This window comes from Fukomys damarensis, unplaced genomic scaffold (genome assembly GCF_012274545.1).
Source record: "Fukomys damarensis isolate Sample0158 unplaced genomic scaffold, DMR_v1.0_HiC HiC_scaffold_2, whole genome shotgun sequence".
In the NCBI taxonomy this organism is placed as follows: domain Eukaryota; kingdom Metazoa; phylum Chordata; class Mammalia; order Rodentia; family Bathyergidae; genus Fukomys; species Fukomys damarensis.
In genome coordinates, this window is record NW_022900914.1 from 17,741,977 (window position 1) to 17,755,060 (window position 13,084).

The 13,084-nt window shown below is 37.3% G+C and overlaps 1 protein-coding gene across 7 annotated transcripts in view; it reads left to right on the plus strand.

Moving 5' to 3' along the window:
• The first annotated feature begins 5,035 nt into the window (after positions 1-5,035).
• Rmdn2 (regulator of microtubule dynamics 2) overlaps positions 5,036-13,084 on the plus strand; it is a 93,583-nt gene continuing 85,534 nt past the window's right edge. For 3 of the 7 annotated variants that reach the window (XR_777790.3, XR_777791.3, XM_010611421.2), the window contains exons 1-2: positions 5,037-5,261; positions 12,038-12,508. Coding sequence is in view for 5 of the 7 variants with exons in the window: in XM_010611421.2 (XP_010609723.2) it covers positions 5,119-5,261; positions 12,038-12,508 (614 nt within the window). In the remaining 2 variants the exon portion in view is untranslated. Of the gene's footprint in view, positions 5,262-5,413; positions 5,492-5,704; positions 6,194-12,037; positions 12,509-13,084 lie in introns of those variants that run through there. The other 4 variants (XM_010611419.3, XM_010611420.2, XM_010611423.3 and 1 more) reach the window with 4 other exon arrangements.

Here is a 13,084-nt window from a genome sequence, read left to right on the forward strand (position 1 = left end):
TTGTACTGTCAAGTATGTCCTGTTTTTCTCTTAAAATGAAGAAAGAATATGGGAGAAACAAAATTATTCTTTATTCTGAATTTACTGAATTCCATTTCAGAGTATATTCAAGGCTGTGCTTTGAATAGGCTGTCAAAAAATCAGCATAAGGGCTGGGGATTTAGCTCAGCGGTTTGGTGGCCTGCCTTGCAAGCGCAAGGACTGAGTTCAATCCCCAGTACAAAAAAAAATCAGTGTAAGAATGTGATTTACAAAGTCTCCTGCAATTTCTGAAGGAACTTCATTCTTGTCCTGAACTGTCACAGAGTGACTATTAATGACCACTGAGCAAGGTTAGTTAGTATCAATCAGGCCAGGTACTGTTTATGCCTTTCAGAAAACTACTGTTTTTCATTGAACAACAACAACAACAAATTCTCTAACAAAACAAATTTTCTAATAACAATTTTGTATCTTAATGTGGTAGTTATATTTTGATAAACTGATTCAACTTTGAACTACTAAGAAGCATTACAATTATGCTGTTGTCCTTTATACATAGCTTTCTAAAATACCATTCTTTATTTATTTAATACAAAAATATTGGGCAACCACTTTATTGTATTTAAGGGATTATTATTGTTTGTACTAATTATTCAGTTACTCTAATAGAACTATTTGAGTACCGTTTTATGTTTCTCAAAAAAAGTATTCTTAGAATTTCCAATTTAGTCACTATCATGTAAGAAATTTTTCTTTGTAATTTTCTTGTGTTTTAGAGGTTCCTCTAAAAATATTTTCAAACTGTTTATATTAGACACAGCATTATTTTCCCTCTTTTTTCCAAACTATTCTGTTATGGCTCATGTTTACATGTTCTGCCAAAGCCTCATGCTTTTGCAGAGGTGGCTGAATCTAGTGTGTGGTTAATTCATGGTGGGGCTAGGACCAAAGGCACTGAGATTGAGGGCATAAGTGCTACCTGCCCTAAGTAGTCTGAATAAAAAGGGCAGAAAGAGGTTCTCTTGTTGCCTTTGCTACCTTGTGCAAGCCATTTTATTTCTCTGCAATGTCTGTTTGCCATCCCTGTCTTGGAGCCAGCAGACTATGGACTGAAACCTCTACAAACTGTAAAGCCAAATAAACCCCTTTTCCTCTAACTTTGGGTGTAGGGCATTTTGTCTCAGAGAAAAGTAACTAACACATATTCCTAGTCTAACATGTATACAGTGGCCATGCAGTAATTTTTACACTGTGGCTTAGATATGGGGGAAGCAGAGTTCTCAGAGATGGAGTCTTTTCCTTCTTCCAATAGAAGCAGTCAAGTCGGAACCCTAAATAGCTGAAGTGGGGATACAGACACGCCATATCATGTAAGACACACTCTGATGTGCTTATAAAGCACACGGTTCAGTGCTCGCTTTCAGCAGCACATATACTAAAGCACATGGTTCCTTCAAGCACACTAAAAAGGCAGCAAGGCCTGACTATTCAGGTAGGATCACAGGGAGTGGTAAAAGGAAAAGCTCTCAGAAAGAGCTTTGTTTGATGACTATCTCTGAAACTAACTGCAGCTCAGGACAAGTTTCTTCACCTTTCAAAGCCTCAGTCTCCTCATCAGGAATATTTATTTCACTGGATTGTTGAAAAGATGGAATAAGATAATCTATATAAAGAGTGGAACAGGATCCCAGTTGTTGATTCTTTCTGCTAGTTCCATTGCTACTGAGGATTTTTTCATAAAGTCTTTCCCTATGCCTATGTCTTCAAGAGTTCTGCCTAACTTATCTTCCAGCAAGTTTAGTGTTTGTTTTAATATTTAGATCTTTAATCCACTTGGATTTTAACAGTGCATGGTGAAAGATAAGGGTCTAGTTTTAATCTTTGGTAGGTTGAGATCCAGTTTTTCCAACACCATTTATTAAAGAGGCTATCTTTCCTCCAGTGGGGATGGTCAGCTTCTTTGTCAAAGATGAGGTAGCTGAGTACATCCGGAGTTGTTTTTGTGTCTTCCAATCTGTTCCACTGATCCTCAGGTCTGTTTCTTTGCCAGTACCATGCTGTTTTTATCACAGTGGCTTTGTAATGTAGTTTCAAATTGGGAATTGTTATACCCGCTACCATGTCTCTGTTGCCTAGGATGGCTTTTGCCATTCTAGGTCTCTTATGGTTCAAATGAATTTTTGGGATCTCATCTTATTAAAAAGCTTCTGCACTGCAAAAGAGACAACCTACAATGTGGGAAAAACTTTTTACCAGCTGCTCCTCAGACAAAGGACTATTATCTAGAATATATAAAGAACTCAAAACAATCAGCCCCCCCAAATATAAAGACCCGATTCAAAAATGGGCATCCGAAATGAACAGACATTTCTCAGACAAAGAAGTAAAAGCAGCAAGCAAATATATGAAAAAATGTTCAACATCACTGGTCACTCGAGAGATGCAGATGAAAACAACAGTGAGATTCCACCTCACCCCACAAAGAATGGCTGCTATCAAGAAATCAACCAATAACAAATGCTGGCGGGGTTGTGGGAAGAAAGGAACCCTTCTCCATTGTTGGTGAGAGTGCAGACTGGTGCAACCACTATGGAAATCAATATGGAGAATCCTCAAAGAGCTGAGACTAGAGGTTCCATTTGACCCAGCCATAGCTCTTGCTGGGTATCTTTCCAAAAGAATTAAAAGAATCATACAGAGTGATATATGCACACCCATGTTTATAGCAGCACAGTTTGTAATAGCTAAAACTTGGAAACAGTCCATTTGCCCATCAGTTGGAGACTGGATAAAGAAGATGTGCTTTTTCTATAAAATGGAATACTACTCAGCCATAAAGAATGAGAAATTAGACTCAATCATAGGAACATGGATACATATTGAGGATATACTCCTAAGTGAAATAAATAAGTCACACCTGGGTAAATACTGAATAGTTTCTCTGGTGTGAATAAACTGTAGTAGTACAAAAGATCCTAACGAGATAACTGGCATTGTGAAATGGGAAGAAAAGGGCTAAAGGTGTAGGGAAAGTGGGAAGGGTAGGGGAAAGGTAATAAGGAAAAAATATGAGGAAATGAAAAAATGGAAATAAAGTATTTGTAAATGGGGAGAGGAGGAGAGGGTGAAGGGAGGGCAGGGACAAGGGGAAAAAATGAGAACCAAGGCCACCTGTCATGTAAAGGTAAAAGATCCCAATAATGAATGTAACTGTACTGTATACCTAAAATGTACCAATAAACTCAATAAAAGACAAAAAAGAATGGAGCAGGAAAACTGCATATGAGCCTCAATGAATGTTTTTGCTATGGCTGCTGTTTGCTGTTGTTTACTCTCCCTCCAGCTGACAGATCTGATTTGGGGCTTCAGTTACCTCTGGTTTCCTCATCCGTCACCCCTGCTCTTTGCACATTTAGCCTAAGGACCTCTCCTGCTATTCCCCCCTTTTCCTCTCTCTTCTGTATCTATTTCTCTTCTGGAACTCCCTCTCCCTCTCCCTCTCTTTCTCTCTCTCTCTCTCTCTTTCTCACATCTCTTTCAATCTCTGTCAACTGGTTATAGATGTTTTTAATTTTAAAACAATGACTTCATCTACTTCATCTACTGTACTTAGGTCTAAACTACAGTATTTCCTTATCTCCAGGCTAGATAAAAGGTCGATTTTGCTGTTTCAGTTAGAAATATGGCTGCCCTGAGTTTATAAATGAAAGAATTCAGGCTGTAAAAATTAAAAATTTGAAGGGCCAAAAGAACAAAGCATCCTGGAATGTAAGTGGTATCTGACCATTAAAAGTCCTTGAGCTTTCAAGTAAATTCCATATCAAATTTCTAACAACAAAAAAAAGTATGTATCATGTGAGGAAATGGAGACAAAACTGTTGATCGACTTCTAATTAAGCAGTTCATTTTCCTTTAATGGTCTACTTGCTGGGTAATTTGACAGATGGTTAAGAACGTGTAAATAATTGAACAAGGAATGATAAGACAGGATAGTTAACTATATGTATTGGTGATTGTTACAGGGCTGAAACTGGAAATAAAACACTCAGACAAAATCCAATAAACAAAAAAAAGAAAACCAAATAAACAAAAAACAAACAAAACTGACACTACTATTGGAAAGACTACAAAATTTCTTAAATGCTTTTCCCTCAAGTGTGCATATTATTTTCAAGTAAACATTTTCAGATATTTATTTCAGTGGACTCCTGACAAAGCTTAAATATATTTTTAAGTATTCAAAATTTCTTTTAAAGTATTATTTAAGAGACAGTAAGGTTTCTCTTGTATTAAAATCTTGTTAGGGCAGGGGATTTAGCTCAGTGGTTCCACCGCCTGCCTCGCAAGCTCAAGCACCGGAGTTCGATCCCGGTACAAAAAAAAAAAAAAAAATCTCGTTAAAGGAGAAACCTACTGTTACCTTGCATGACCGAACTATATTGTATTCTGGTGAAAAAAAGCAAATATTAGCATTGTGTTTTTGCAAAATAAAACAAAAGGAATGACGGTGTCGTAGAAGGGAATGTTTACTAGTTTTGTATCTAAGAGGTTAAATATTAGTCTCTTCTCTGCTTTCAATAAAATGTCAGTAGCTAGGCTTATTCAGTGCAGCTTAACACTCAAAAGAAAAATCATAAGAGATAAAATCTCCAAATCTCCATCTGAAATAGTATATGGATTGCACAAGTATTGTGTTTTCTAGCTGTTCAGTACATTGGTGGGGAATTTAGTAATTAAGACTAAGTTCAATATAAGCCTACGTTTAAAACAACCACTGGCACTGTACAAGGTGAGGGAAATACAGAGAGGCTGGATGTGTAAACAGCTTTTCACTGTTTATTTGCAACAAAAAAGTGAAGCTGGAGAAAAACTTGAATCCTAGTCATCTGAGAGGCTAGCGACTTTTATCCAAAGGTAACTAGGAGTGGAGCGAAGCCAAAAAAGCTGGAAATGTTTCTCATTAAAAGGGACCGCGAGCTAGAGAAGTAAAGAAAATGGGGCTGTTGACATGATTGGTTATTGATGCAAGACGTGACGTCTGCGTTTGACTGTCATGCAGAACAAAGTTCAAGGTTGTGCCTAAAGAGGAGTCCGCACGAACGGTTATCTCGGGCGGAGGGGCAGGTTGGGAGGTGGATGGCACCGGCATGGGAGTGGGTTCGGGCGGCGGCAGCGATGGGCGAGAGGACCCGCGGGGACAGGCGCGGTGGCCCCGAGCCCAGGTGCTGCAGAGCGAAGAGGAGGCGATGGGGAGAGGAGGCACCTGAGCCTCAAACTCGGTGAGGGTCAGGTGGAGCGCAACTTACTTTCTGGGAGAAAAGTGCACCCAGTCCTGGCCGCAGGCTCCTCCCCCTGGGGCCTCCGCTATCTGGGTCAGGTCTCCCCGCCCTGGAGCCGGACTTTGAGACCCGCGCGGGCTCTTGGACCGCTGCACACCCGCAGCTGCCTGCTAGCTCGCAAGCCCGGGTTCTGGTTTTCCTAGGCCGAGAGGCGGGCGCAGAGAACTCAGGTGCGTACCTAGGAGAGTAGGGGGCCGCTGGGGTGGCGGGGCCGAGTGGCAGGGGGCGTGCGGAGGGCGATGGCAGCACTTCCGGCAGAGGCGACTGCACTTCCGGGTCGCTGCGGCCAGTCTGTGGCTCCGGGGGAGTCTCGCGGAGCCGAAGTCCCGGAAGCCGCGGCCCCGGGGTCGCAGCTATTTCCAGGCCAGACGCCCCTCCTGAGGTCGTGGGGCTGGACGCTGTCCCCTTCGGCAGAACTTTCTGGAGACGCACACTCGGCTGTCAGCGCGGCTTCTGGATCTAATCCTTCTGCCTCGGAACCGATGTGTTTTGTTCCCGGTTTTTTTTTTTTTTTTTTTTTTATTTTAGATTTGTATTCTGTAACTATTTTACACAGAAAGAAGGCCCAGATTATCAGTACCAACATTTACAAATAAACCAAACACCAGAGCGCTCTCAGTTTAAATTTTAAATAGGAAAAATAATTAAAACTGATGAAATAGGGGTATTAGAATTCACTTTACAAATAGAGGGTTTTCAGGGTTTATAGAGAATCTTAGTCTTCAAGGTCTCAGGGCGACTCCTTTGGGAAACAAACCCTAGATTTGTCTGTAACCTATAGTGTTTTTTACCCCTTGTTGCAAAATTTTTTCACTTATTTTTGAATTTATGAGTTACATGTTTTTGCCCCTAAGAATCAGCTGATGAATCAAGTGAGTATATTGCTAGATGTGTGTTATAATCATAAATTTGGTGAAGCAAAATTTCATTAAAAATAGGAACATGAAAATGAGATTTTGCTTCAAGAAAGCATTATTTCATTTTCATGCTCTAGTTTTCTTTACTCAAAACTTTATCATTTCACTTAGATGATTCTCTGTGAATAACCTTCGATTGCATATTGCACATTAATTTCAGATGCTAGTAACTTAGACTAAATAATGTTTATCATGTTCTATTCTTATTCCTAGTGACTTAAAATTTGAATTTGTAACAGGAGTAATACTTTGTATCTGGTTATTAAAATATTAGAGTTCTAAAGTTAAATTAGTAAAAATCTCATTAGTGTTTTTTATACCATAAGCATGTACCTACTAATAATATAATTAAAAGGATAAGAACTATAGAAATAGCTTCGTACAACTTTTGAAATGATACTGCAGACGAGCATATATTCTGAATTACTACTTTTGTATCTTCTTAATCTGTAACTTTTAAAATTATTGACATAGAAGCACGATTGTTTTACACGGATATAAAGTTCAAACATACTGAGCTATTAGTTTCTAATTGTGGTTATTTAAAACAAATACCAGCTCCACTGATTCTGTTTTGTTCCTCAGTTAACTTCCACATTTCCTAAGTCATGTTTCGCCTCTGCTCAGTCAGCAGTGCCCTTCACCTCCTTAATGTCTTCTGACCTTCCCCATGCAGGGGAGCATGTCTCCAGGAGTTAGGACTGAGCGTCCAGGTTAACATTTCTGTCTTCCTAGTTGGGTGATGGCCTGAGTAAATAATTTGATGGTTGTGTGCCTCAGTTTATCGGCAAAGCAGTAATAGAGTTATTATTTTGATCTGGCTCAAAAGGGTAACTTGGGGCTGGTGTAACTCCTACAGTAAAGCTAGGCAAAGTGTGACTATTTCTCACGTTTAAACCTGGTTCTATCTCAAGAATGTCTAATTCTCAGATTTTTGCAACTGTTTATCTACTTTTTTTTCTGATGGTGTATTTATTTTGTTTTCTTTTTGTTTTTGGTACCGGGGATCGAACTCAGGACCTTGCAAGGCATGCGGTGGAACCACTGAGCTAAATCCCTGGCCCTACTTTTTATTTATTTAATAATTTGGTACCGGAGATCGAACTCAGGACCTTGCGCTTGCGCTTGCAAGCAAGTGGTGGAACCACTGAGCTAAATCCCCAGCCCCTGTTTATCTACTTTTGAAATGAAAGAAATTTTCTAACCAGGCTGTTTGAACAAAAGCCTAGTGAGAATGAGCAAAAAAAAAAAAAAGAAAAATCAATATAAGAGGATTCCTTTTAATAGACCTCTAGATCAGCATATGGACATCTTGGATTAATTTTTGTCTTTTTGTGTGTGTGTATATGTGTGTGGTGCTAGCATTTAACCCAGTGTGTCAAGCATGCTAATTTTTGCTCTACCACCTAGCTATGTCCCCAGCCCTAATCATTTTATTGACCAAAATAAAGCAATACCTCAAGATCATTAAACTTATTAGCTGTGGAGAGGTGAATCTATTAGCCTATAATGAATTTTTGTGTCTTTTGCTTTGTAGAATACTGTATGTTTTGGGAAAATAAAATTAAATAGCAATAATTACAAATTGATCATAATATACTGCTGGCTTGTCTCCCGAATGGGATGGACTGAGTGGATAGAAAGATTTGCAATTCCCACTTATACCAATTAGTTAAAGGCTTTTTTTCCCCCTCAGCTAAAAACAATTAATCCCTGGGGCTATGGTTGTTGCCCAGTGATAGAACAGTTACCTAGCATGCCTGAGATGCTGGGTTCTATTTTCAGTAAGCAAAAATATTTTCAAAATCCCAGGCAAAATATTCAGAGGTCAGGCAGGCCTGATTAAGCACCAAGGCTTTTCCCTGGAGTCCTGGGTTTAGGGGAAAGGATTCTTAAAGCTCTTTAAGATAGGAGATAATTCTTGGAAGATCGTTTTACAATTCCTTCTCATTAACGCTTCAGTCTATAATAAAATAGAGCATTCAAACAGAGTAATTCTCATGGTCCAGGCATATAATATAGTATAATAGGATGCTAAAGGGGATGATATTATAACAGGAAGCTAAAGTGAGATATTCTTTTAAAAGCAGGTTTCTCAGAAATAGATTCTTGCTGCATATTCTTTCAGATCCTCTTACATAGGGCGTTTGAAACAGCACATTTAGTTGGCTGTTTAATGTGCAGGAGAAAATAACAGTTTGCTAGAATATGTAGAATCGTATGATAAAAGCTATAAGAAGCCACATTTCCTGTATGCAACCTAATTCATAATTTGCACCTTTCCAATATTTCTGCTTTGTTTCACTCAGCTATTTATTTTACTTCCTATTTCCCTTAGAGCACAAAGCAATCAAAACTTTAAAAAACGTCCACCACAGCATTTACCCTCCTGACTGAATCCCTGTTCACATAATCTGCCTTTTCTTACATTACTATGAATGTGTTTTCATCAAAAGCCAAAACTTCTGTGTATGCCCTAGAACCTGTCCTTGCCTTCTTAAATTTATGATATATAATTCTTTAGTATTCCTTCTTTTTCATCGATTTTTGTTTTCAATGATCTTTTTATTGGCAAAGATACTGTCATTGCTTGATCTTTTGTCATTGATTTTCCTTAAGGTTATAACATAATTTCTCTTTTATTTCTTTTCTATTTGCCCATTTTTTTCCTCCTTTTCTATCTTCTGGTCTAAGTGAATGTCTTTAGTGTTCCATTTTTATCTCTACTATGGGCTTTTCTGTACATTTATGGATTTTGTTTTTTTAGTGATTGCTCCAGGGCTTGTGATTATGTGTCTTTAACTTAATATAATGACATTCCATTATAAACTAAGACATTTACAAATAGAATATATACTTTCACTTATTCCTTCCCATACTTTGAGTTATTGTTGACCTACTTTTTACTGACATGCATGTTATAAATCTTATGGTCACCAGGATTTAACTCAGGGGCACTACGCTTGACTCAAAAGCGCCATGCCTGCCTCACAAGCATAAGGTCCTGAGTTCCATCCCTGGTACAGGAAAAAAAGGAAAATTGTGCACAGGTTTATAAGCCGTGTGGCATTATTATCACTTTATCTTTAATAAGCAATTGTAAGGCAATCTTAAAATGCAAAAAAATTTAGTCACATGTTTGCTGCTACTGGCATGCTTTCTCCTTTTTGTATATCCCCTTTCTGTTAATAATTTTCTTTCTGCTTAAAAAACTTCCATTAAAATTTATTATAGTACAGCTGGGTGTGGTGGCACACGCCTGTAATCCCAGCATTAGGGAGGCTGAGGCAGGAGGATCCCTGTGAGTTTGAGACTAGCCTGGGCTGCGTAGTGAGTTCCAGGTCAGTCTCAACTACATAGTGAGATCCTGTTTCAAAAAGCCATTTTTTATTATAGTATATATCTTTTGATAATGAATTCTCTCAGCTTTTCTTTGTCCAAACAAAAGCAAAGATTTTAATTTTAACCTTTAGTTTTGAAAACTGTTTCACAAGTACATAAATGTAAGTTGGCAGTTTCAGCATTTTAGAGGTCATCTGTTGTTTTTTGTGCCTGAAGTATTCCTGAAGACATCTTTGTAATCTTTTCTTCTCTGTGCATATTTTGTCTATTTTCCTGGCTGATTTTAAGGTATCCTCTTCATCACTGATTTTTATCAGTCCAAAATGTTATGTCTTGGTTTGACTTTCTTATTTCTTGGATTGTGTTGAATATGTTTCATCTAACTTGGAAATTTTTTGGTCACCTCCATACACACACATGCACACACACACACACACACACTTCTTGTTCTTTTTAGACTGATGTTGCCCCATTTCTGGCATTTTCCTACGTACTTGCGTGTGAAATCATTTTTTTTTTATTGGATACTGGACATACTGCTTTTATGCTGTTGAGTTTTGGATTGTTTTTTCTACTTGTGTCTTTATTTTTATTTTTAATTTTGGGGGTTTTTGGAGGCATAGTCTCATTATGTAGTTCAGGCTGGCCTTAAACTCACTAAGTAGCCCAGGCTGGTCTTGAACTCATGGTGATCCTCCTGCCTCAGCCTCCCAAGTGCTGGTAATACAGGGATGTACCACAATGTTTAGTTTATACTTTAAACAGTATTAGATTTTCCTCTTCATGGCAATTAAATTTATTTCTTTAAGGATTATTCTTAATCTGTTTTAGGAAAGCCTTAGTAGCCTTTAGTCTAAGATTACTGTAGCCTCGCAACCAAAGCATTACCCTTCTGGGATATGTGCTGAAACTCTTATGTGTTCTAAAAGCATTCTTAGAACCTGAATGCTTCCCAGGTTTGTGTAATCTTTAGGAATAGTTTAGTTTATTAGTTTTTCACTAGAAGTTATTCTTTGTCTGCCTCGATGGGGTTTTAATGTGTAGTCCTTTTACCAATGCAGCAACTCCTTCATCATCCCTACTCTGTCACACAAATTTTAAGTGTTTAAGTTTCTGTGAACTCTGATCTCTGTTGGCTCAGCTTAGGCTGTTTGATTTTTCCCCTCTTTGTGTCATTGTTCAGAAACTAGGTTGAAAAACAAGAAACATTATAGGACTGATTTCTTTTCCTTTTCTCAGCTTCAGAAGTGGAAGAGCTCCAATAATTTATTGCTTGAGAAAGTTAGGAAAAATTAAATTTTAAAAATTACAAATTTAATTTCTTATAAAGGATGACTTACTACTATTTGTAACATTTCTCCCAAATGGCTAGTACAGTTATTACTGGTACTTATCTGTTTATTAAATAGGGAAAATTGAAGGGTAAACAATTTTGGAACTTCAAAGTATATAAAAACATAAATATATTTTATTCTAATTATAATACTTTATCACAGTCCCATTTTACTTAATGCCATTTTAAAGTCTCAGAAGGAAGCACATAAATTGTTTTTCTTTAACCATCTTCCAACTTTAAGAGAGGAAATAGGCAACAGAACTAATGAAGGTAAGATTTACTAAAGAAAAATTATGATACATTTAGTCAAAATATGCTGAGTTAGTACCAACTGAGGTAGGCCATAGATTGATCCTTGAGTGTGAGAAGCTCACAGGTCAGAAAGACAAAGGAGTCAAAGAAATGACTTTTAATTCTTTTTTTAAAAAGTGACAATTAGAAAACTGTAGAGACTTCAAATATAAGTAGAATAAGTAGAATGTAAGGATAAGCAAATTTCTGAGTCAGAAGAGGAAAGGGATGACACCTGACTCTTATGTTGTCACTTCTGCTTTTCATGTTGTGTAAGACAGAGATGGAGTGAATTATAAACTCACCAGAGCTCTGTAATATGTTAGATATCTGTAAGCCCTGGTCTTTAGAATACTGTTAATCACTAAATTTAAGTTCTAATGTGAGCTAGCTGCTAAAAAGGAGCTCCTTCTTGGCCTTCTTTAAAAACTAGGTAAGACCAATAAATCCAGCATATAAATCAAATGTCAGAGAGAGTTCAGAATAATTTGAATTCATAAATATGTGTCTCAGAAATTTATAATATTTTCTATTCTATTTAACAAGCTCTTTAAAATGTAAATAAAGAGTAAATTTCAGATTGACCATGTAGAATACTAATTCTGAATTAAAGTTTATACTTTACAGTAGACTCTAGTAGTATCCTTAAAGTAAATATTTCCCTTAGGTAATACAACTTATAGAGGAATTTACTGATAATATATTCTAGTTTTTAAATTGTCAAATTTTTTGATGATATAGAACTTGGCTTTTATTGATTAAAAAACACTAATATTTTTGTATTGGGCAAAATAAAAAATTCATTTACATTTTATGCTTTTTCATTTTAGGAACAAAGGTCAAGAAATGCCTCATTCCACAAACAAAGAACTGTTCCTTGCCATCATGGTGGGAACTGCTGGTATCAGCTTGCTGGTTTTATGGTATCAAAAGGTCCGTAAACCAAGGACAGCAGTGAATTTACGAACATTGTTTTCTCTGGATAATACGTTTGATTCAACACCTTTGCAAGATAAAACACACAATGGCCAAGAAACAGCAGCAATCTTTCAGAAAAGGCAGCTTCAGATACTGGACAAGTTAAATGATTTGCTGAAAAATATGGAAGAACTCAAAGAGGAAATCAAATTTCTTAAAGAAGCTATTCCAAAGTTAGAGGAATATATACAAGATGAACTTGGAGGGAAGATAACAGTTCATAGGATAAGTCCTCAGCACAGAGCTAGAAAAAGAAGGGTGACTGCGATTCAGAGTTCAGCAACAAGTAATAATAGTTCAGAGGAAGCAGAAAGTGAAGGAGGGTAAGTTTGCTTAAGATGTGTTCCTGTCTAATTGATTATTTATTGCATTATTGTTATTATGTAGGTCTTCTCATTATGTATTTCCAGGAACATACTGTGATATTAACAAGATGTGAAAAGGAATTATTATTATTATCTTTTAAGAGTAGAAAAACTTATTGGGGAATACAAATAGCTTTGGAGAGACAGGAGGGGTCCTGAATGGTTTGCCAAAAGCCCTCTTCTCTGAGGAAGTTTTATAGAACAAAATAACAAGGTGGTTACAATGTGGGTCAAAACCGTAATCGATTAGATTATAAGCAAGGCCTAATATTGATTCAGTGGTAGCAAGAGCATATGGATAACATCATTAACCTTGTTTGACAATTTATAATCTTGTTTTGTCTTTAGTCTTAGTAGTCTTAGTTTTAGTGGGTGAGAGAGGATGGTCCACCCCAACGAGGTAATGGTTTGTTTATATGAGGAATCTCAAAAGGGTGGTACCAATAATCTTAAACCTGTATTTATTCCTTGGGAAGTATGTAAATCTGGCCATTGTGACTTTAATCTTCTTCTGATGTGCCTCCAGCTACAGCG